General features: G+C 38.2%; 1 protein-coding gene across 2 annotated transcripts; it reads right to left on the minus strand.

Annotated features, from left to right (window-relative positions):
- Window positions 1-10,820: 10,820 nt before the first annotated feature.
- LOC110894192 (protein Brevis radix-like 2) lies at window positions 10,821-17,049 on the minus strand. Of its 2 annotated transcripts, none has more exons than XM_022141379.2 (5): window positions 16,398-17,049; window positions 14,628-14,995; window positions 12,826-12,961; window positions 11,662-11,999; window positions 10,821-11,027 (listed from the first exon to the last, which is right to left on the minus strand). In XM_022141379.2, exons 1-5 carry the CDS (start codon window positions 16,524-16,526, stop codon window positions 10,949-10,951), a joined length of 1,050 nt encoding a protein of 349 aa, XP_021997071.1. In that variant the 5' UTR covers window positions 16,527-17,049; the 3' UTR covers window positions 10,821-10,948. The 2 variants fall into 2 exon arrangements, with proteins under 2 accessions (XP_021997071.1, XP_035836696.1); XM_035980803.1 differs by lacking the exon at window positions 16,398-17,049 and adding an exon at window positions 15,265-15,618.
- Window positions 17,050-23,042: the final 5,993 nt, after the last annotated feature.

Consider the following 23,042-nt stretch of genomic DNA (forward strand, 5'->3'; position numbering starts at 1 on the left):
ATTTTAGTGTGAAAATGGGGTGCTGATCTGGGCACCACCGTAGCTTACGGTGCCACCGTAAACTACGGTGGGAGCTGGAACCTTATTTCTGCCGTAAGGCAGTTTAAAGCCGCCGTAGGGTTTTGGGGGCCACCGTAAGCTACGGTAGCCACTGTAGCTTATGGTGGAGGGCTGATGCAAATGTGTAGTTTATGAAGTTCCTTGTTTTTCCTTCGATTTCGGACCCCGTGAACTCATTCCAAGCCTCGTTAAGCATTTATAATGTTCCTCAACCCTACCAAACGGTTATGTAAGTTACGGGTGAGTATGGAACTCCTTCTTAAGACCCGAAACATACCCAAATGACACTTAAATTGCGTTTATGATGGGAGAGTAAGGTAGGGATGTGGGAGCGAGTATGCGGGGTAATGAACTAAGTATTGGATATGCATGTAAAGATTTAACTTTATTCCAATATGTTTAACAAATAAATAAGCAGGAATAAGAGTGAGTATGAATACGAAGGTTTGTATTTATGATACGACAGTAATTCATGGGGAATTAGGTAAGTGGTATGTACGAGTTAATAGGTATGGATGAATGTATTTATGTATTTATGTAAGCATATGTATGTGTGAGTGAGGGTATACACATGAGTAGTTATGATTCGTTTTATGTATGCATGCAAGTGTGTATGTACATCTGTATGCCAGTAGGTAAGTTCGTATGCTCGTATGTCTTCAATACGGTTGAGTATTGACGTTAATGACAGTGTATCTTGAGAATGTAGAATAATGCAGGTAGAATGTTGAAGTCTCACAAGGGAGTGGATACTCAGACGGAAATGCCTAAATGCAAAGGATTACGAAATGGAAAGTGAAAGTGTATGAATATCGTTATATTCATAATGTGTACTAACGTTTGAAATTGTATGGTAAGTGTAGGTTGTACGAGTCCCGAAGGATTACCGAGGCGTGGAGATCGAAGACCGAGTCACAAGTTAGATTGTACGGGAATGCTTGGATAGCTAATTTAGTAAACATAGTTTATGTTTTTATTTTGTAAATGGGTTCGATTGTTGTATTCATTGTAAATGTGTCACCTTAAGAATGAACTTCAAGTATGTTAAGACATTCATAATGAAAGAAATTTTGTGGTACGTATTTTCCGCTGCGTCTTTTCAGTTAAAGCGTGTTAGGGTGTTTCATTATGTGACTCAATGTATGCTTGTTGTTATGTTTAAACGTGGAATGCTGTCTACCTACCTTAGCAACATAGTACTATAGTTTGGACTCAGCACCCATTCACACGGGGGTTGTTAAGGACAATTACTTGCATGGATTACGGTGGTAATCATGTATTGCGAACTGTCTCGGACAGTCAACCCGCAGTCGTTGGTATCGATAGGTCCATGTCGATAATTAACATGCATCATTTCCCTCTGAGTACGTGCTGGTTATGCGTAAACTATTCAAACTCTATATGCTATTATCAAACTTGTATGCTCACCTTTACATTTTATGTATTGACTTTATTTTAACGTATGTGACAGGTGTTTAGGATGCTTACTTGCTCTAACTGCTGTGAAATCGAGGCTAGGAAAGAGTCTAGAAACCAAGACAATTTATATTTATGTTTAATTTGAATCTGAGTCGTCGGAACAGGATTTAATTATTTGGATGTTATCTGTAATAACTTGTTATTTATTCGGGATACGGTATGGGACGTATCATTTAAAACTGAATTTGTATTAATAGTTGTTGTGGAAACTTCTGGACAATCTGTTTCGCTCAGTGTCGCGCCCCGATGATTCCGCCATCGGTTGGGGTGTGACAGATTGGTATCAGAGCCATAACTATAGGGAATTAGGTGAGACACGACCTAGTCCGGGTCGCTGTCATAGAGACCTAGACTATAGTTAGGAACCAACAGACCAAGTTATGTACTTATTCTGCAATTCTTCGCTATCACTGCACTCGAATTTTCAATAAAAGTTAAGCAATTTGGTCAGGAATAGGTGTGAAAACCGCAAACTCTCGACTAAATTGCCTGACTAATGATGATTTTATCCATTTCCTCATGCTTATCCTGATGTTTTCACTAACATACGAAGGGAATTATGCCAAAACAGGAGTGAAATCCATATTTTGATGAATAATTTCCCCAAGTAACCTAAAAGCAAGTAAGAAATTGCTAAGCCAGGGGTGAAACCCTAACCTTGGCAATTTATTCCGGACATGTTTTTCATCTCACCAAAGCTTCGACGGACTCCAAAGACCTGAACTCACCAGTATGACCTAGGGGACGTGTGTGGAATGCCCGAGAATCGAGGCAGAAACACGACCCTTCAAGTCGAAAGTGACGACAAGTCTAATGTGAATAATCGAATCGCTTTGGGTAGTCGATGTCTAGTAGCCGCAGACGATCCAATTTCCGATTTTTGGTGTTTTTGACTCGTCGATTTTATGTGTTTCTGTGTACTTTATCTGTTTACGTGTTTATATTTCGGACATTATTCGACTGTGCTGTCATTTCGATCAACACACACGATTCGCATTGGTATTCTATCTCAATTCGATATCCAGTTGTCGCAATCTAGACGATACTATGCTATGATATACGCCACACTATACTCAATAAGCTATACGATTATGTGGTACTATTCGATATACTATACGCGATCACTATATCCGAACGACTCGCGAGCTTTGAATGATAGGTTTCTGTATTCTGACTGCATCTGTGATTGAATGCCTATGTGCTTTATGTGCTTCTGTGTTTATGTGTTTCTATGTCTTGATTGCTTATGTGCCTCTGTGTTTGCGTGTATCTGTGGTTATGTGCCTATGTGTTTATGTGATACGTGTTTCGATGTGTTCCTGAGCTTTAGTAAGTAGTAGACGTGTGAGGTGAGATTCGATTCTGATGTGTCTGGGACCTACGACGATGTCTGTTGCAGACCATGTCGTCATCCAGACACCGAACCCCACTTACTCACCAAGAAAAGAGAGATAGACGTCTTGCTGCTATCATCGCCAAACAAGTAGCAAAAGCTGTGAGCGATGTTTACGAAAACGTCAGCAAATCATCTGAGGAGTCGAGAACTGAAGCTCCCAAAGATGCCGCCAAGACTGTTTTCAGCTTCAAACAGTTCAAGGCATGCGGACCAAAGGAATTCACCGGAGAAGATGGCCCTACCGCTATGTTTCAATGGTTTGATTCCATCGAAGTCACCCTGCGCCAAAGCGGCTGTCCTGAGAATCTCCGCACACTCAATGCTACTGGCGTCTTCCAGGGGTCCCGTGCTCTAGACTGGTGGACGGCCGAACGAAACAAGCGCGGAAATGATGCAGCTTACGAGCTGACATGGAAAGAGCTAAAAGCCATTATGATGGACGAATCTGCCCTCCCCATGAACACCAAAAGCTGGAGGACAAGTTTTGGAACATTAAGCAGAAGGATGGAGACAACGTTGCCCTGACTGCTCGCTTTAAACAGCTTAGCATCATCTGTCCCGATCAAGTCAAGACCCCAGATCAAACCATCAAGAAGTACATTCGAGCTCTACCCGACTGTGTAGCCGACTTTGTTCACGCCGCCAAGCCAGCAACGATCGAAGAGACTTACCTACTCGCCGCTGAGATCAATGACAAGTGAGTGAAGTCTGGTTTTTGGGATAAGCATACCAAGTCTCTGCACCAAGCCACCGCAGCACCCACCGACTCATCTGCTCAATCCTCCAAGTCATCAAGAAGGAAGAAGAACAACAACAACAACAGCTCCAGCAACAAGAGCTGTGCTGCCGCAACAACTGCTACTCCTCTACAAGCTGTACCAGCTCAGCAGCAACAGCATCCTCGCTCAGCTCCAGTGATCAATGCACCGCCAGCAAAGCGTGCATACACAGGCCCTCACCCACTCTGCCCGACATGCTCGTATCATCATCCAGTGGGTCTAGCCTGTCGTTTTTGCGCTCACTGCAACCTTTACGGTCATTTCACTGCGAACTGTCGCTATGGTCCCCGTCAAGCCCCGGTTCAAGCTACTGTCAATCAAGCTCTACTCCCCGCCCCTCAAGGCCAACAAGCAGCTCAAGCAACTGAAGTCAATGCTCGAGTCTGCTTTGCATGTGGTGACCCTAACCATTTTGCAAACAGGTGCCCGAACAGGGTGGTTAAGCAAGAGCCCCAACAGCCCCAGCAGCAACAACAGCAGCCTCAGCAACAGCAGCAAGCAGCCTATGCTCGAACCTTCAACATCAATGCCCGTCAGGCTCAGGCAGATAACAACGTGGTTAATGGTACGTTCCTTGTGAATGGTATTTATGCATCATGTTTGTTTGATACTGGAGCCGATAACTGCTTTGTGTCGTTTGAATTCGAGAAGCTCCTTAGTCGTAAGCGCTCTTATTTGTCCTCGTCATTCGAAGTCGAAGTCGCTACAGGAAGAACTGTCGCAGTTAACTCTGTTCTTCGTGATTGTACTCTCGAGCTCAACAATCACATCTTTCCAATCGACCTTATTCCAATGCAACTCAGAAGTTTCGACGTCATAGTAGGCATGGACTTTCTTCGCGAAAACCATGCTGAAGTTGTGTGCTTTGAAAAGATGATTCGATTCTCACTTGCAAATGGTGATCTTCTATGTGTATACGGTGAAACAGCGTCGAAAGGTCTCAAGCTTATGTCATGTGTACAAGCCAGCAAGTATCTCCGCAAGGAATACCGAGCCTTCTTGGCCAACATTGTACTAGCGGAGAAGGAAAAGAAAAAGAAAGTTGAAGTCAAAGATGTTCCAGTGGTCCGTGAGTTTCCTTAGGTGTTCCCTGACGATCTCCCCGGACTACCGCCAAGTCGTGATATCGACTTTCGTATTGACCTCATTCCTGGAGCTAACCCCGTTGCCAAAGCTCCTTATCGACTCGCTCAATCCGAAGTGCGGGAACTCTCGAACCAACTCCAGGAATTGCTCGAAAAAAGGCTTTATTCGCCCAAGCACCTCTCCCTGGGGCGCACCAGTCCTTTTCGTCAAAAAGAAGAACGGGTCGTACCGGATGTGCATCGATTATAGGGAATTGAATAAGCTAACCATTAAGAACCGATACCCTTTGCCCCGAATCGACGACTTATTTTATCAGTTGCAAGGTGCCAAGTGTTTCTCGAAGATCGATCTACGTTCAGGCTATCATCAATTGCGGATTCAAGAGGAAGACATCCCCAAAACCGCTTTCCGAACCCGATATGGCCACTATGAATTCGTTGTTATGCCTTTTGGTTTAACTAACGCACCCGCGGTCTTTATGGATTTGATGAATCGCGTGTGTAAGCCTTTCTTAGACCGTTTCGTCATCGTGTTCATTGACGATGTCTTGATCTATTCCAAATCGAAAGCCGAACACGCGCAACATCTACGTTTGGTTCTCGAGTTACTTCAGGGGAACCAACTCTACGCCAAGTTCTACAAGTGTGAATTCTGGTTAGAGGAAGTTCAGTTTCTGGGTCACATCGTGAATAGTCAGGGAATACACGTCGATCCCGCGAAGATTGAAGCCGTCAAAAGTTGGATTACGCCTAAGAACCCGTCTGAAGTTCGTTCTTTTCTCGGACTAGTGGGCTATTATCGACGATTTATTGAAGGATTCTCCAAAATCGTTGTGCCGCTTACCGCTCTTACTCATAAAGACAAGCCTTTTGTGTGGGGAACCGCACAAGAATCTGCCTTTCAAACCCTCAAGCATATGCTGTGCAACGCTCCGATTCTTACGCTGCCCAACGGAAGCAACGATTTCATTGTCTACTGTGATGCTTCCAACCTTGGTCTTGGTTGTGTCCTCATGCAGCGAGACAAGGTTATAGCATACGCATCTCGACAGCTCAAGATCCACGAGAAGAACTATACAACCCATGACCTCGAGCTAGGCGCGGTTGTCTTTGCATTAAAGATTTGGCGACACTACCTGTATGGCACTAAGTGTACAATCTACACTGATCACAGGAGTTTACAACATATCTTCAATCAAAGGGAACTTAATATGCGTCAACGCCGATGGGTAGAACTCCTCAACGATTACGACTGTGAGATTCGTTATCACCCAGGCAAGGCGAATGTTGTTGCCGACGCGCTCAGCAGAAAGAGTTACGTGCTCAGTATCCGAAACGTTCAAGCCCAGCATAACCTCGAAGCCCTTATTCGCGAAGCTCAACATGCTTGCTTTAATGAGCGTACATTGAAGAGAGAAAGGATCTACCACGATGGAGCTCAGTTAGTAAGCAAATCAGATGGGATTTTCTACTATCTGGACCGAATTTGGATCCCTAAACGGACCAATTTGCGAAAGATTATCATGAATGAAGCCCACAAATCCCGATACTCCATTCATCCCGACGCTGACAAGATGTACCAGGACCTGCGTTATAAGTACTGGTGGCCGGGCATGAAACGGGATGTCGCTCTCTACGTTGGAAGTTGCTTAACTTGCGCAAGAGTCAAGGCTGAACATCAAAGACCTTCTGGCTTACTCGAACAACCGCCGATACCGATATGTAAGTGGGAGAGTATAGCTATGGATTTCATAACGAAACTCCCGCCCACGCCATCAGGTCACGACAGTATTTGGGTTATAGTTGATCGTCTAACAAAATCAGCCCACTTTTTGCCAATACGAGAAGACTAAAAGGTGGAACGACTAGCCCAAATCTACACCGACGAGATCATTTGTAATCATGGTACGCCTCGCGACATCATCTCTGACTGTGATGCTCGGTTTACTTCTCGATTGTGGGAAACTTTTCAAGCGGCTCTTGGTACGTCGCTTAATCTGAGTACTGCATTTCATCCACAAACCGACGGACAGACTGAAAGAACGATCCGTACTCTTGAAGACATGCTCCGAGCGTGTGTCATAGATTTTGGTGGTAGTTGGAACAAACACCTGCCACTAGTCGAATTCTCGTACAATAACAGCTATCATGCCAGCATTCAAATGGCACCATTCGAGGCTTTGTATGGAAGGAAATGTGGATCGCCTATTGTGTGGCACGAGATCGGTCACTCGCAACTAACCGGTCCAGAGATTCTACAAGAAACGACTGACAAAATCCACCAGATTCGAGACAACTTGGTGAAAGCTCGAAACAGACAGAAAAGTTATGCCGATAGAAGACGCAAGCCCCTTGAGTTTGACGTTGGCGACTACGTACTCCTAAAGGTATCACCTTGGAAGGGTGTAGTCAGATTCGGCAAGAAAGGGAAACTAGCGCCTCGATATGTTGGACCTTTTAAGATTCTGGAAAGGATCGGAAAAGTCGCCTACAGACTCGAACTACCAGAGGAACTCAGTAACGTCCACCCGACTTTCCATGTGTCTAACCTCCGAAAATGCCTTGCTGATCATGATCTAATCGTACCACTCGACGATCTTCAGGTCAACGAAACCTTACACTTCATGGAAAAGCCTGTCGAAATCATGGATCGTCAAACCAAGCAACTCAGGCGCTCACGCATCCCTATCGTGAAAGTCCGATGGGAAGGCAAGCGAGGCGCGGAGTTCACTTGGGAACTCGAAAGCGACATGAAGGCCAAGTACCCGCAGTTGTTTAAATAGATCTTAAGCATCAAATTGGTAAAATGACTCACGGTGATGTGCAGCTTCGAGCCTAATTTCGGGACAAAATTCCCTAAACAAGGGGAGGTTGTAACACCCCGTGTTTTCGAATGTCAAAGTCAAAGTCAAAGTCCAAGTCAACTTTTACTTCTTTGACTGTTAACGTTTCTTTTTGCTGTTTGTATTATGTGGAGTAAGTGTTGTCTAAATAAAATGATCGAATGTTTAATCAATGCGACCGATTTACGACTGTGAATAATAGGAAGTAACAATGCGATAAAGCTAATCAATCAATAATCAAGTTAATCAAATCAATCAATCGAACTCGAGACTCGAACTATGCGGAACTGGTGTGGTAATACTTACGTGTGTGTGTGCCTTATGTGTTACTTGTGCATGTTTACTTTATGTTCTGTGTGGTATTCAATCGAATCAATCGAAACTCGAATCAAAACTCGAAAGGCAATCAAACTCAATCGAAATCGACATCGGAACGTGACTTATAGGTGATTGTATGTTAGATATAGTAGTTGGAACTGAAAGTAATTTGACTAGGAACTCTATCGTATTCGTATCATCGTCTATCGAAATATCGAAACCGTCGCAAAACATTCGAAAAGAGTTGCTGATCGAACAGGAAGCATCCTGATCGAACAGGCCAGCCGATCGGCTAGCACTTTCCTGGCCGATCGAGCAGGCCATTCGATCGGAGATCCTGGCCGATCGGTTGACACTTTCCTCTTTGGGAGGCCTATAAATTGCCCTGTCATTGTCACTTTTTCCACTTTTGGAAAGCTCTGACCGAACCAGCCTTGTTCTTCACCTTTTCTCAGATTTCTCTCAACTCCGGTAAGTTTTCACTCTAATTCTTGTACGTTTTTTATCATTACATGATTCTACACCTTTCTATCTTTCAAAACTTGATTTCTAACCGTGAAATCATCAAGATCTAAGTGTTCTTGGGTGATGTCATCATGGCGTTCTTGAAGAACATCATACTTTGGCCTCATTCAACCGTGAATAGCTTAGATCTGACCGATTTCCACATAAACAAACTAAGATTTGTAAAAGTCTTAACATTTTCATGGTAAAAAGGATTGAAAGAAGGATTTCCAACTTTCTTTCAACTCTTTTACACTCAAAACCTTAAAACCGAAAGAAACGGAGCTCGAACCAACTAACTACTCATTCTAATAGTCAAGATGGTTCAAGATTCGGAGTCTACCTACGAGGTTCACCAATTTGGGGTTAAACACCGAACTACCGTTCCGAACAGTTCACCGGCTGGACTTGGGTGATTCCTGTCTGAACCGGTGAAGCAAGTAAGAACCCACGTTCTACGGTCTAACTCGTTGTCAAAATACCTTAAAATCATGACAAATAATCAAACAGCCAAGTGTTAGACGAAAGGCCGACCAGGTCAGAAATGCTGGCCGAACGGCTAGGCTGTTCGAACGAGCAGCCCAGCCGATCGAACATACCAGCCGATCGGCCGGGCCAGCCGATCGGCTAGCACATGGTTCCACACTTTTCAAATTTCATGAAGTATGCTATTGACGAAGTGATGTTCGATCGAATACGCCACTCGATTGGTAAACATTACTCTTCGGATCATGAGATACTATGCTTCAACACTTAATCGATTTTGCAACTCGTTCGTAGTACGGAATGCCAGCCAATCGAACAGGCCGTTCGATCGAGTGACATTCTGCTGTGAGCTACTTCTGAAGTTCCTAACCGATCGGTTAAGCCGGCCGATCGAATAGACCGTTCGATCGATCGACCTGAAAGGTAAGAACACTTCAGTGTTCTCAAATACTACAACGAAAACTTCAAAAGTTCAAACCATCATACACAAACACATCAGAGGAAGAAACAATCCACTCGAATGGTCCAGCCGATCGAGCCTACCGGCCGATCGAACAGAAGTCAATCCTTGTCTGTTGACTAAGACCAAAGCGCCCCGCTTTGGCCATAGCGCGGCGCTTTGGATGTGCAAAAAGACAAATGGCGTGTGCGAATAGACCACCCCACTTTTAAATTCATGATCAATATTTTTTACGTTTTTTTAAAACGTTATGTTGACCATCGGTTTTATGAGTAATGAGAAATCTTTTCTTAATTGTCAAATTTTGCGCAAAAGGACACCACATGCAAAACGATGTTAACATAAAGGACAAAACTTGTAATTTACTCTATAATATATATTGTTTATAATAATCAAATTGAACTGTCTAACCTTCCAAGGATGCCATTGACGAAAACAACAAGATGATCGGCGGATAAAACATCAGATTCGTCGCAACTGAACACATTTTCGTCGCCGGTAACGACCTCCGATGAGCACATGTGTTCGTTTTCCCTCATATACGAACGCGATGTGAGCTGTAACTGAATGTTATACAATTGAACGGTGAAATTGTGTCTTCTTGTTCTTCTTACCTCAGTAATAATGTGTTTTCCGGTGAACGGTGGAGGCATTTTCAGCTGAAGATCTGAGAAGCGTCCATGGTCAAGATTGCCCCACTATTGGGACCCCAATCAAGCGCTCACCTTGCAGGAGCGCAGTCGGACCTCAACGCCCAAGTCGGTTTGGGTTTTCAGGAGGATCGGGGACGGTGTTGGTGTATATGAACGAGATATATGATGCCGATGATGGATAATACGAACAAGATCTATGGTGGTGAAGATGGATGGAGGATTTTTGGGTTCACCGGAGAGCAGGTCACCGCCATTGTCCACCGCTCTTTATTGGCCGGAAACTGTCGTCGGGCCCCCTCACCCTGTTTCTAGATCTCTCTGTCGACATAAATGTTCACCCCTTGGATTTTGACTAAGAACTTAAAGGTAATTGATTTTTTGTGGGATTTATAATAAGGGAAACCAAAATGACGAATTTACCCTCACATGTTATGCATGTGAGGGAATTTAACTAATTAAATTAACTTGGTTAGTCGTAAGGGATTGAACCTGCAACAAAAATAAACTTAAAGGTTGTTTTTAGCAAGTTTTAAACATTAAGGATGATACCTGCAAGTTTGAGAAAACATAAAGGACGTTTTAAACATTTTACTCAAAATAGAATGTATCATAGATGAAAGATTAGCATGTAATATGTAATTCTTCCACCACTAATATGTAGGAGAATGAGATTTGATTTTAAAAATGAGACCTAGGAAGTTAAACTTAAACCAACCCCAATTAGCCAATATAATCAATCAGTCACAAAATAGCCAAATTTTACATCGAAAACAAAGATATAATACCAACTTTTATTCCAATACATAAGTTTCTATGATATTCAAATGGACCCAAAATGTCAGATTTAGAAAGAAAAACAAAGTCATATCCAAGGGCTTATTATTATCATAAGTATTGTTCTTGAATTCTGCCTTTGTTTTGCTCCCACCACACCCTTGCATTCATCTCTCCAAACTTATCTCGACTACAAATAAAGATGAAATTATTAAATAACGTATACGTAGCAAGTCTATCCATGTACTCGAAACATATCCAAATACGGAAATAACATCATTTTGGTTTCGTATTGTGCGAATCCGAGCCAAAATTGTTTGGATAACGAAAATGCGCTAAATTTAGGAAAGACAAATGCTCTTGATGAGGTGTCAATATGTTGTGGACTAAAAAGAAATTGTTTGTAAAGTAAAAAAATAGAGTTTTACATCATTAGTATACTTCCAAAACCATGGTAGAAATATATCGGGTTAGGGGCACTTTTGTCATTTTACAAGTTTTAGCCAGAAGTGGCAAATATGAAATAAGACAGAAAACAAAAAAAAAAAAAAAAACTTGCTGGATGACGAAAATGCCCTCAACGATTCAAAAACACACAGATACTACTCTTGATCAAGTGTCAACTTTTTATAGGTTAAAACTGTTTGTAGAGGACAGAGTAAGTTTTACACTTTACACTACCAATTTGTCACACACTTCAAAAGGACATAAAATCTTATTCGGTTAGGGGCATTTTCGTCATTTTATCATATCGCAGCAAGTTTTTGGCCAGAAAGGCATAAACGATAAAAACAATATCGAAAATTTGAAAACATCATCTTTACCTGAATCGAACACGCCTCAGCTCACGCTTGCCACCTGGCAGAGCTCTAACGGTGATGTACACGCCTGGCTCGTCCTGCTCAACCCATTCGGTTTCCAAATCACTTGCATTGCTCATAGAAACTTCGGACTGATCATCACCCTCGCCGGATGAACTACTCCTTGCAGAAGCCAACGACGATGTTTCGGTTTTGGCCCCACTTATGCTCGATAGTGCAGGCGTTGATGTGGGCCCACTAGATTCGTTAAGCGTTTGTTTTGGGTAGAAATTTCTCGGTGGCGGCTCCTTGCTAAGTGGTGGTGTCATTGGGCTGTTATCAAATGACCCAATTTTTGAACTCTGAAGGGGACAAAGTAGCATATTAGTCATGCAACAAAGGGATGTTTGGGCTTCGTAAAAACTACCAACAATTTAAATTACTAATTTACCCCTAACAGTTACCATATATTATAGACTTTAACCATATTTCAGATTGTTCATAATACAAGGGAAAATAATACTTGTTAGAATTATTATAGAGATGAATGTAAGAATGTTATAAACACATTTTTTATAAAAAGATTATTACTATAGTTGATAAATTTTTTTATATCAGATTATTAATTCAAATATTTCAATAATGTATAAAAATGCCGTTTTTGACCATTTTATTTTATTAACTTCTATATTAAAATTTGCCAAACACTGAAACAGCTTATATATATTACTCAAAATCACAATCCAAACAGCATTCATCATTCTGGTTAATTGATATCACATAATCATTTTCAATAGCACATAATTATAGACTGGAAATGTTTTAAAAACATTTCTTAATTAATATGTAAAAGAATATCGATATAGGTAATATTTTTTTAAACAAATTTTGATAGTTATTATATAAGAATGTCATTTTTGACCATCTTATTTATTAACTTTTAAATGAAAAATTGCGAAATACTAAAGCAGCTGATATTAACAACTCACATCCAAAAACTATCTCGAGCAACACATATTATGACAACCAAAATCTGATTCTAACTATTTACTATCACATAACCGGGGTTTCAAAAGGCACTCCAAACCCCATAACAATCATGCACGAGTTCACCGTGACAAATTAAAAATCAGATAAATAAAAGCACGATTTAATATTGTAATAACTGAATGCGATATGAATGCTAACCTCGTCTTCGGATCTTGGTGGAGCAGGTGGTGGGTCACCTTCATGGTTACAGTGTTGAACATTATATAACTCCATAACCTTGTCACAGTTCTCGGCCCACCAACTTTGAGCTTGCTTTTTGTTGAACATTTCACGGCTTGTATAATAACATCATCAAATGTGAAAAAAATCAGAATCTATCTGATAAATTATCAACTGACACGCATTTACTACCCTATAATGATTGTGGATTATGCGACACGTGTTAGCTTTACCGAAACTGAAAAATCTACTGCATTTGGACAAATACATCTGTTTATGGATCTAATTTTGTTAATTTATGCAGATAAGCCAGAAATCTTCATGTAAACGTGTTCAAATAGATTGTAAATGCGAAAACACGAAGTTTATTTCCAGATTCCAGGCCATTTCATCATATAGCTTGCAGTTTTTTTTTGTGGTAATATGCCATTTTTGTCCTTTAGGTTTGGCCACTTATGCCATTTTCGTTCAAAGGTTTGTTTTTTCGCATCTGGATCCAAAGAGTTTGAAATCTTGCCATTTTCATCCGACTTGTTAACTTCATCCATTTTTTAACATTAAGTCAGGGTTAGTTCTGAATAAAGAAGGTTTATTTTAATTGAAAAATGTCTATACTATCAGTGTTTGGAAAGTAGCACCGCATACATCTACAACAGACAATTTTACCCTCCAACAAGAATTTCATATGAACAGTGATATTTCGTGCTACACATGCTTTAAAAAGGCGATATCATTGCACCGGAACCATGCATATTCCAATGCGGGAACAACACTCTTTACTTTAGGATAAAATGGGGTTCACCACTTCACCATGTGATGCCAACACTAGAAAACAAATCCTGTGTATTTGTTCCCCAATCATTATATTATGTACAGGGGCGGATGTATATAGGAAAAGGGATAGCCTCCGCTACCGCTTGGTCGGAAAATTTTTGACGTTTTTAGTGTAAATTTTGGAAAAAATTTGACGTTTTTTCGATTTAGTTACCGCCTATTTATAAAACGTTACCGCTTGGTCGGAATCCTAGATCCGCCACTGATTATGTATGTATGTATTATGTACCAACCCCTAGGAACTACACTACCAAATTAGATAATTGAGTATTCAGTTTCTTGTCTACGTGATAAACTAAAAAAAAAAAACCATCACTTTATCTAATTATATCTGCCAATTCTCTATCTTGTTATGGGTCTCATCTGCATTTTTTGTCCATAAAAAGGGTCCCGCTATCATAGCTTTATTCCTTTCCAGGGCATATGGAGAAACAAACAAGATTTAAAATGATAAAAAGTTAGATTACTTGAACAAACAAAACCTTATGCTCTAACCAGATATACTAGACCCACAAGACATGAGGAATTCATCATTGTATCTTACCTCCAATTTTAGGTTTCATTACTTTATGTTTTTCGTTTGTGCCTAATGAACAATTGAACATGTTAGATGACTCAAACCAACAAAACTTAATGGTCGAATAAAAGAATGTAACGGACCCACTACGACTTAGGGGTTTGTTGACTGTATGTTAACTTTATATCAGTTTTAGATATTTGTATTCGTTATAATTTGTTCTCATTTGTGATAGAGCCAAGTGTCATTGTCGATGTTAACCCACCAATTCGGTTTCAGTTTGAAACCAAACCGACAACCTAATTTGTAATTTGGATCGGTTTTAATCATTTTTAGGTTTAACATGTTTCAAACCGAATAACAAACACCCCTAATTACTACTAAAAAACAGATCAAAGGTTAAAAGTACAAATCAAATGAGAGCCAATACCTGAATCGAATACGTTTTAGATCATTGCCTCCTTGAGGTAACGAAAGAAACGTAATGAGAACCCCCGGTTCAACCTGAGCAACCCATTCTTTAACTCCATCTTCCTCAACAAACTTAATCGGTTCAATTCGACCACTATACGAAGCCGGAGTGCTCCCACCACTCGAAAGCCCCTTCAACCTTGCCTCCATCTCCTTGCCCCAAACCCTAGGTGTAGAATCACAACCTCTTTGATACCTAAACCTATCCGACAGTGAACCGGTTTCAGAGTCCACATACTCACCGTTTATTGGATAGCGATTCGACGATCCGGAACAAGGCTTGCAGTTCTTGTACGCTCCAGATGCTTTTACTGCCATATCCTTAATCTAAAAAATAATTCAGTACACGTATTAATAAAAAGTTAAAAACTACACTAAAAATCACTCACCAGCTATGGCGATTTGTTAACAAAATGATAAAAACTACAATCAAAATCACCAGTTTTCGCGATTTGTTAATAAAATGATAAAAACTACACTAAAATCACTCATCAGTTATCGCAATTTGTTAACAAAATGATACAAACTATAATAAAAAGCACCAGTTTTCGCAATTTGTTAATAGAATGATAAAAACTAAGCTAAAAATCACTCACCAGCTATCGCGATTTGTTAACAAAATGATAAAAAACTACAATAAAAATCACCAGTTTTCGCGGTTTGTTAATAGAATGATAAAAACTACAATAGAAATCACTCACCAGCTATCGCGATTTGTTAACAAAGTGATGAAAACTACAATAAAATTCACCAGTTTTCGTGATTTGTTAACAAAATGATAAAAACTACAATAAAAATCATGAGTTTTTGCAATGTGTTAACAAAACGATAAAAAAAGGGAATATTTCACAGAATAGTAACCAAGTTTCAAAAGTGTTCTAATTAGCTCACTGGTGTTGTTTTTGTTCCAATTAGATAACTTAACATTCAAATCGAGCCATGTCTTTTTTTTCCATGTGTCAAGAAAAAAATGGAGCATAAGATGATGGTGTCGAATTATTTTAATATATGAAATTATATTTATTAAAAATAAAAACCATTTAATTACATTAAAAATTAAAAAAACAAGTTACAATCCACGTCATCACTCGACGTTAACATCAAATAAAAGAGAAAAAAGAAACAAAAATCCACATCACCACGGTTAGCTATGAAATTGATGAAAAGACCCTTAATTTTAATGAAGAATGAATGTTGAGTGACCTGATTGGAACACTTTTGAAACTTGAATGACCTAATTGGAACACTTTTAAAACTTGGTTACTATTCTACAAAGTTACCCCTAAAAAAAACTACAATGAATTCACCAGAATTTGCTATTTGTTAACAAAATGATAAAAACTACACTAAAAATCACTCTCAGTTATCGCGATTTGTTAACAAAATGATTAAAAAAAACAACAAAAATCACTCATCAGTTATAGCGATTTATTAACCAAATGATATAGACTACAACAAAAATCACCAGTTTTTGCAATTTCTTAATTAAATGATAAAACTACACTAAAATCACTCATCAGTTATCGTGAATTTGTTAACAAAATGCTAAAAACTACAATAAAAATCACTTTTTATCACGATTTGGTAAAAAAAACTACAATAAAAATCACTCGTCATCAGTTATAGCGATTTGGTAACAAAATGTCAAAACTAGAATAAAAATCACTAATAAGCTATTAGCTATTATCGCGATTTGTAAACAAAATGCTAAAAACTACAGCAAGTAAACCTGAGATGTGAGAGCTTTAATAGCTGGCTTAGTGTGAACATTATCAACAACAGTGTCATCTTCTTCCTCCCGTTGGTGAAGAGATCCACCGTTAACCTGTTGCTTCGAACACGCAATACAAGTCAACATATTCGATTTTGTATATTCCGATCTCAATACTCGTTTGTTCACAATAGGTCTAGATTTAATCCAATAATGTGAACGAACTAGTTAGTTAATATTCGAGATCAATCAAACACATCTCCATAGAAGGAAGGGAAGTGAATAAACAAACATAGATTCGAGTTCACGCGGTTTGCGTGTGTAACTAAATAACAAACATATTGTTACAGGAACGTTGATGAGGGAGATTGAGGAAAAGGCAAGCAAGGAATCGTGTAAAGTAGCTGAAACTGTTATCGGAAAATGTAAGAATCAGATAGTTGAGTTGGTTCCACTAGTGGAGAATCAGTATCGTATATAGATATAGAGAGAGAGTGTGGAAGAGAGAGAGAGAGTGTGTGTGTGGAAGAGAGAGAGAGAGTGAGTGGTGGTCATGTGATGTGCGCCACCCTAGGTTAGGTTATATAGTGGCCGTATCGGTGTCCTAGGCGACGGCCAACTGTTGAAATGTAAAGCCCCCGTGAGTGATGGTAGTGGTCTTTGTGCTAATGCTCCCGTCACTTGTTTTATATACTTGCACTCGGTCCTCGTTTAATACCAACTTTGGAAATTCATATAACATTCCAAAGTTACACTTTTTTTCATGTAAAATTTGTAACTTAGAGCATTCACATCCAATCCACTAAAAATATACATACATTCCACTAAAAAACAACTTGCTATATCAATATATTTCTACTAAAAACAAATACTTTTTCTCTCTCCTTTTCAATATATATTACATTTTCTCTCTCCTCTACTCACAACCACTTTCAAAATATATTAAAAAATTATACAGGGTGAACAGTGTCCCCCCAAATATACAGATGAACAGTAACATTTTCTCTCTTCTCCACTCACAACCACTTAAACCACTTTTTATAATTTAAAAACCCATCTCTCAAGATTTGGTGGATAGAATGTGAATGCTCTTAGTATCTAGTTTTTTAAAAGTATATGGATGGTTTGTGTGATTTTCATTTTGTAAGGGTGAAGGGGGTGCTCACCTAATGGGTGAGTCCCCTCTCTTACGCCAAACCAATCCCCGTGTGCCACGTCAACTCCCCTCTTAAACTCCCCTAACACCCCAATTTGATGGCGCCACTCCCCTCTTAACTACCCTTGTTTTTTTATTCAAAAAAAAACAAAAAACAAAACAATTGATTGGTTGGAAAGTTGATTGGCCCCACCATCTCTCCTTCTTCAATCGGTGAACCCACACCCAAAACCCACCCTGAATCGGGACCCCGCGGTGATGGCGGCGGTGTTCCCGATCGGGGAAACCCCTCACCGAATCACCTCCCCGAATACGCCCCGGACACCCTAACGTTTTTAGTCCACGGTCAATAAATCTAAAGGTTTTAGCATGTTTAAGTTAGGGACTAAATGCGTTATAAAATGTAAAGTATAGGGACCATACATATTCTTTTGGAAAAGCTGGAAACAAAATGTGTTACAAAGTGAAAATCGCGGAGATCGTTTGTGTAATTTTGAAAAGCTAGGGATTCGTAATTCTTGTAAACCATTGGGACAATTAGTGTACCTTACTCCATGTAAAATTATACTAAACTTATGCATCTTTAAATTCAATCTAAATTGTGCTTAATCGCTTCATAAGTAAAAAAAAAAAAAAACTTGTAAAGAAAAGATTGCTAGGGTTTTAGGGGGTGTTTGGCCTAGCTTTTATTTTTTTGGCTTATGCTTATATTTTAAAGTTGCTTATGTTTATTTTCTTTCATTTGATAAGTTATTTTTAAGTCTTTGGATTAGCTTATATTCTATAATTTGATAATTAATAATTAATCTTTAGTTGTTTGTTAAGTTATTTTGTATTATGGGAAGGGGTATAATATCGTTGTGTGTAATGAGTAAAAAACCATCTTCTTCAAATAAGCTTATTCAAATAAGCTAAAAAACCATGTTCTCATAAGCTTCTTGAAATTAGCTTATATAGGCTAATAAACATAAGCTTAAAAAGCTAAACCAAACATCCATTAATGCTTATTTTGTAAAAATAAGCTAAAAAAGCTATAAACTTAGATAAAAAAGCTAGGCCAAACACCCCCTTAATATTCTTGTTGTTTGTATGTTTAAATCATAATTTACACAAACTTATATATGGTGAGTTATATATTTGAAATGAAATGTCTCAATTATAGATTATTGACTTGTAAACAGTCATACAGGTTTTATCATCATTTGTTCACGAATTATTTAATTTTACTTATACCCGGTTGTGTTTTAGGATATAGACTCAAATCAATTGAGAAAACGAGGATTGTATTCGAACATTGATGCTACAACACGGAGTTGAGATAGTGGTGTTGTGAATATGCTAATTGATAAGACTGTGTGTTATGGTTCCACAACCTTAGGTGACCCACTTTTGCAGGTTCTTGGGCGTGAAGGGACGTAAAACACCCTGCGGGAGGAGGCGTGAAGAGTTGGACGTGAGTCTAGTAACGCCTGAATGGGCGAGAGGGGCATGTGTGAAGGGAGTGTGACAGTGTTTAGTTGACATGGCTCCAAAGTGGTGGTTTACAGTTCCTGGGTGTTTATCCATAACATTCTGCTTAAGTAGGCGTCTCTCTTTATGTTTTTGTGTGTTGAGGAAGTGAGAATGTTTGCATTTGTTTATGTAAATGTCATATCTTAAAATGCTAACATTATTATAATAATTTTAATAAATCATATTCACATTAGGCTTATTATTACCAATATTATATATATATATATATATATATATATATATATATATATATATATATAGGAGGAGGTTCATTTAAGAAGAATGTTCTTGCAAGAAGAAAAATAAATTAATCTAAGCCCTACATTTTTGTGATCAATGGCTGTGAATCAAGATATCATTTTTGTCCTCTTTTAATTAACGCTTTAATTAATAAGGGTATGATAGACAATTTGATATAGAATACTAATAAATATTATCAAGAGTTACTCAAGTCTCATTAATGACACAATAATTTCTTCTTCACCACCATTAATGTGTTAGGTCATACACCAATTTTATTAGGACAAAAGTATTTAAAAGGGTTAATGTCCTACACATATTTTATTATGTGTCGCAAATTTATGAAAAATGTTGTGGTCCTACACATTCTGTTGCCTACACCCAAACATTTTTTTATGGTGTAGGAAATGTTGTGTTTATGGTGTAAGAAAAGTTGAATATGTAGGATCATGTGCATGATTGTTTTTATTGTGTAAGATGCATATTTTTTTAATATGATAGACTCATTAAATGACTAGACATTCATTAATTTGAATAACAAAAATAAATGATAAACTCATTAAATGATTTGTTCAAATTACCTTTATACCCTTTATTGTTTTTATTCTTAATTTGTAATTTCTTCTCATTTGAACTCTCCACTATATATATATATATATATATATATATATATATATATATATATATATATATATATATATATATATAGGGTAATGCTAGACAAAAAACCCTAAAATTCTTAGAAAACTCTGGAAACCCAAATCTCCCTCCATTTTTACCCAACCTCCCGACATTTGTTTTTTTTGAAAAAAATTACACATGTAATATACATGTTTTAGAGTGTTTTGGGCCAAAAAAACAAAAAAGCGCCGAAGGGATTTTAAAAAAAAAAAATTAAACAAAATTCAGTGCCTAACATGTGTTAGACAAAAATGCTGAAAGTTGTTGAAATTTTTTTTTTAAATTATCCCTTCGGTGCTTTTTTGATTTTTTTGGCCCAAAACTCTTAAAAACATGTATATTATATGTGTTATTTTTTTCAAAAAAAAAATGTCGGGAGGTTGGGTTTTCTAGGGTTTTTTATATAGATAGGGTTTTCTATCTAGCCCTGCCCTATATATATATATATATATATATATATATATATATATATATATATATATATATATATATATATATATATTGGAGAGTTCAAATGAGAATAATTTTGTAATAAGAATAAAAAAGAAGAAATTTCAACCAATAAGAATGTTTTATTTTACTTCATTTAATTTTTGTATTTAATACAAGTGTAAGGATATATTGGTAAAATTAGATGGATCATTAATTGGTAGTCTTCATTTTTAATAGCTAACTACATTAAATTTGTAAATTATTTTCAAAAAAACATAATTAAAAAAAAGAAAAAATATATAATTTAAAGTGCAGCATAAATTACGAGGCGTGTAGAATGAATTACGAGGTGTGTAATATAAATTTCAATATGTGTAAGATAAATTTCAAAACGTATAGGATAAATTTTGATATGTGTAAGCAAAATACAAAACAGCCCCTCAAGTTTCCAGCTTGACAAAAACAACTAAATAAAAAGACAAAACAAACTCTACAATTTTAGAACTTGGTAAAAACAACCCCTAAACTATCACAATTGACATTTACACTCTCTACACTTTTTAAAAACTTTATCAAATGTCATTTTCACCTTATTGAGTTCTAACTTTTCAAATTTACATCCCCTATTTTCATTTTTTGGTTTTAAAGAAAAAAAAAAACTTTATCTGGCGTGGTTATTTTTATGTACGTGTCGATGTAAATTCATATTTCGATGTAATTTTTTTCTTAAAACAAAAGGTGGCCGACCAAAATACAAAACAACCCTTCAAGTTTCCAGCTTGACAAAAATAGGCCAGACAAAACAACCCCTAAAGTTTAGAACGTGACAAAAACAGTCCCTAAACTTTTGAAATTGACATTTACATCCCTTACACTTTCCAAAACTTTATAAAATGTCATTTTCATCCCACCTGAGTTCTAACTTTTCAAAAGTACCCCATATTTTCATTCTTGGCTTTTAAAAAATATTTTTCACTTCGTTATTTTTATGCATGTGTCAGTATAAATTCACGTTTTAACGTTTTTTTAGAAACGATTAGGGTCACATGTAACGCGTTTTCATACTTATTTTTATGTACATTTTCAGTTGATCTATATTTTGACATTTTAATGTATGCGTCGGTATAAATTCACGCTTCGATGCTTGTTTTTTTTTGTATGTTTTTTATTGGTTTACGTTTTGATATAAATTGTGTTCGAAAACGAGTCGGGTTAAATATAATGCATTTTCAGCCTACGGTATAAATTTGAGTTATTGTACGTCTTGACGCCACTAAGTCTTGATGCAAATGTAAGGGTGGTGTAGTGGTTAGGTGGAACGCTCTCTAAACGAACCAACTCGAGTTCGATTCTGTTTCTTTTGTAACCGCAATACTTTAGATCGAATATGTCGAACCACGCATTTTCATATGGTTAACGCATCACATAACGTGTCGCAAGCTATATACACCTACGCGTTGCCGCTGCAACGTGCGACCTATGGCAACAATCAGTGCTATAGTGCAAATAAAAACGCATAAGGTATGATGTGTGTAAAATGCAACATATAAATTTCATCAAATAAGGCATAAAACTAACCCTTTTTAAGTACTAATGTTGGAAAAAGTGTGTTTTTGTCTTCCTTTTGTATTTTCAGGATTAAATGAGCTCAGATTAACAAAAGAAGCAAAAAGGCAGCTAAAACTAACATAAATACAAGAAAAGGAACAAAAGTGGATTGCCCGACCCCTCGACAGCTTCCTCCCAAGCAAAATAGAGAAGGCAGAAGACTGAACACGCCCCGTGCTCAGCGAGCACGGGGCCGTGCCCAAGAAGCAGCAGAAAAGACAAACCTGTAGAAGCTTCTATTGCTCACCACGGGGGCGTGCCCAAAGTATTGCAGGCGCATTAATTGTAATTGCGAATTACAATTAATGAGGAGAGATAGTGTCAGACGGGCACGGGGCCGTGCCCAGCCCTCTGTTCAACCTATAAATAGGAGTGCTTTGGCTCATTGCAACTCATCCCTTGGCACCACCTCTCTCACACTTCACCCACCTCCCACCACCATCACAACACCATCATCCACCACCATCATCCATTGTCCATCATAGAGTGTGTGAGTCGTCTCGGGATCCAAGATTGATCGTAAGAGTTCTTGACAATCAAGGCCATGTTTGCCTAAGTCTCTTACATCACTTGGTGAAGACAAGTGTTTAGTATAATACTTTTTATTTTTAATCTTTTGCACTTTTTATTTGGTTTTGTATTAATGACTTTAATAACTAGTTGCTTATGTTGAAGGTGACTTTTCCTTATCGTTTGTCCGTGGTGTCTTGGCATTATTTTACTGTCTATATAAAATAAAAGATTTTCACCATTCATATCTCCACGGTCTATATGGAGGTATGTTGGCTACCTGGTCGGGGGTTAAGGGAACGGTTTGGTAAGGGTCTTGCCCTTGTTCAGCGTTTAGAGGTCCTGCAAGGGACCTGGGTCAAATTTAGTAGGACCTCCTTCAATACCCAAAAGGTATTGGATGGCGGGGGTCCAAACTCTTTGATCCCCTCATAAGTTAACTACTATTAATACTATAACCCGGCTATTTAGGACTGTATCCTTGCTGACTCAGACTACTTAGTCGAGGATAACGTCACCTCCAA

Source organism: Helianthus annuus, chromosome 12 (assembly GCF_002127325.2).
Source record: "Helianthus annuus cultivar XRQ/B chromosome 12, HanXRQr2.0-SUNRISE, whole genome shotgun sequence".
Classification (NCBI taxonomy): Eukaryota; Viridiplantae; Streptophyta; class Magnoliopsida; order Asterales; family Asteraceae; genus Helianthus; species Helianthus annuus.

What these genes read in the sequence shown, in the direction of transcription:
- LOC110894192 (XM_022141379.2), bottom strand. Translation starts at nt 16,526, where the DNA reads ATGTTGACTTGTATTGCGTGTTCGAAGCAACAGGTTAACGGTGGATCT. An exon ending in TTAAAGCTCTCACATCTCAG is followed by an intron (nt 14,996 to 16,397) that starts GTTTACTTGCTG and finishes ATTATTTTTTAG; the next exon opens with ATTAAGGATATGGCAGTAAA. An exon ending in CACCAAGATCCGAAGACGAG is followed by an intron (nt 12,000 to 12,825) that starts GTTAGCATTCAT and finishes TGTCCCCTTCAG; the next exon opens with AGTTCAAAAATTGGGTCATT.